The sequence below is a fragment of the Galeopterus variegatus genome, unplaced genomic scaffold (genome assembly GCF_000696425.1).
Source record: "Galeopterus variegatus unplaced genomic scaffold, G_variegatus-3.0.2 Scaffold50637, whole genome shotgun sequence".
In the NCBI taxonomy this organism is placed as follows: Eukaryota; Metazoa; Chordata; class Mammalia; order Dermoptera; family Cynocephalidae; genus Galeopterus; species Galeopterus variegatus.
In genome coordinates, this window is record NW_007776748.1 from 1,745 (window position 1) to 3,502 (window position 1,758).

General features: G+C 43.1%; 1 protein-coding gene across 1 annotated transcript; it reads right to left on the minus strand.

Moving 5' to 3' along the window:
• Positions 1–20: 20 nt before the first annotated feature.
• On the minus strand, positions 21–944 carry LOC103584339 (olfactory receptor 1F1-like). The gene has a single exon (XM_008565388.1). The coding sequence runs from the start codon at positions 942–944 to the stop codon at positions 21–23; it is 924 nt and encodes a 307-aa protein (XP_008563610.1).
• Between the last annotated feature and the right edge of the window lie 814 nt (positions 945–1,758).

Sequence of the window (1,758 nt, forward strand, 5' to 3'; positions counted from 1 at the left end):
CTAGCTCACATGTTTTAATTCTAGACCCTGAGAATTAGTTTCCTTAGGGCTGCTTTTATATCACGATTCCTCAGGCTATAGATAAAGGGATTGACTAAAGGTGTCACCACGGTGAAGATGACAGTGGCCACTGTGTCCTGTAGTGAGTAGGAGGATGAAGGGCGCATATAGACCCCCAGGATTGCCCCATAGAACAAGGAGACCACAGTGAGGTGGGATCCACACGTGGACAGCGCTTTCCTTATCCCACGGGCAGATGGCAGCTTCAGTACATTAGAGAAGATGTGAGCATAGGAAGCAATGATACACACAAACGGTGTCAGAAATATCACTCCCCCCACAGTGAAGACCATCAGGTCATTGATAAAGGTATCAGAACATGACAGCTTTAGAACAGGGTAAGGGTCGCAGAAGAAGTGGTGCACAGCATTGTTGGAACAAAATGAGAGCTGGATCATGAGAAGAGTGTGTAGGAGAGCATGCAGGTTTGTAATGCCCCACGACGTGGCCACCAGAAGGACACAGAGTTTGGGCCTCATGATCAGGGTGTAGTGCAGTGGGTAACAGATGGCTACGTAACGGTCATAGGCCATCACGCTCAGGAGAAACCCATCCATGTTAGTGAAAGTGATAAAGAAGTATATCTGGGCCATACATCCCATGTAAGAGATAGACTTGTCCTCCAATATGTGATTCACCAGCATCTTGGGGATTGTGACCGATGAAAAGCAGGTGTCGACGCAGGAGAGGTTGGCCAAGAAGAAGTACATGGGCGTGTGGAGATCACTGTCACAGCTGACGGCCAAGAAGATGAGAAAGTTCCCAATGATGGTGACCACGTACATCCACAAGAACAGCCCAAAGAGAATGTCTTCCTGCTCTGACTTCCCAGAGAGTCCCAGGAGAAGGAATTCTGTAACTCTCGTCTGGTTGTCTCTGTCCATGTCTGTGGGGCAGAATACGTGGCTGAAGGCAGAAGGAGAGATTTAATTAGTTGTGCTCCATCTATTATTGAGAGATTGCTATTTTCAAATGACACCAGATGCCAGGTTGATTTCTCAATTAATATAATTTCAAATATAAAATTTCATGAGACTGATGATAATAGTCTCCATTTGAGCAAACATTTTATGGTACTGTTTTTGTCATTATTTGAGAATTAATTCACACTAGATAATCTTACGGAGTTAGCTTTATTGATTAATTTCCATACTGTTAAATTATCTTTGATTACATAGAGCTTAATCCACACTTCTGTAGCATTTACTAAACACCTCGTATGTACAAACCATTGTCACATATACTATATATTTTGATCCTGTGAATGATGAATTGCTTCATTCACAGATGAGGAAACTGAGAAGCGGAATCAGAAATGAAGAAGCTGAGACTCAGAGGGATTAGGTGATGTTCCCCAGCTGACAGACTCCCTGACATTTAGCAGCCCTAAAACAGCTTTAAAAAATTCCCTTTTCTCTAAATTCTTCCCTAGTCTTCCCTCAACACTTTCATTCGCTGCCAACGTTCAAGTAACCAAATGCCAGACACTGTGCTCTTGCTTCACGTGTGTGTTCTCCTCTCATCTGCATGAGAGCGGCAGGTTACAGATACCTAAGCTTCATTGAGCAGAAGGAAAACTGAAAGTAAAGCCGTTTTGCAATTTCTTCAAGGTCATAAATCTTCTACCTGAATAAAATGCTATTTTACACAACTCATTCAAATTCACCCTAGGTCCCTCTGACATTTTCTCAGGATTTT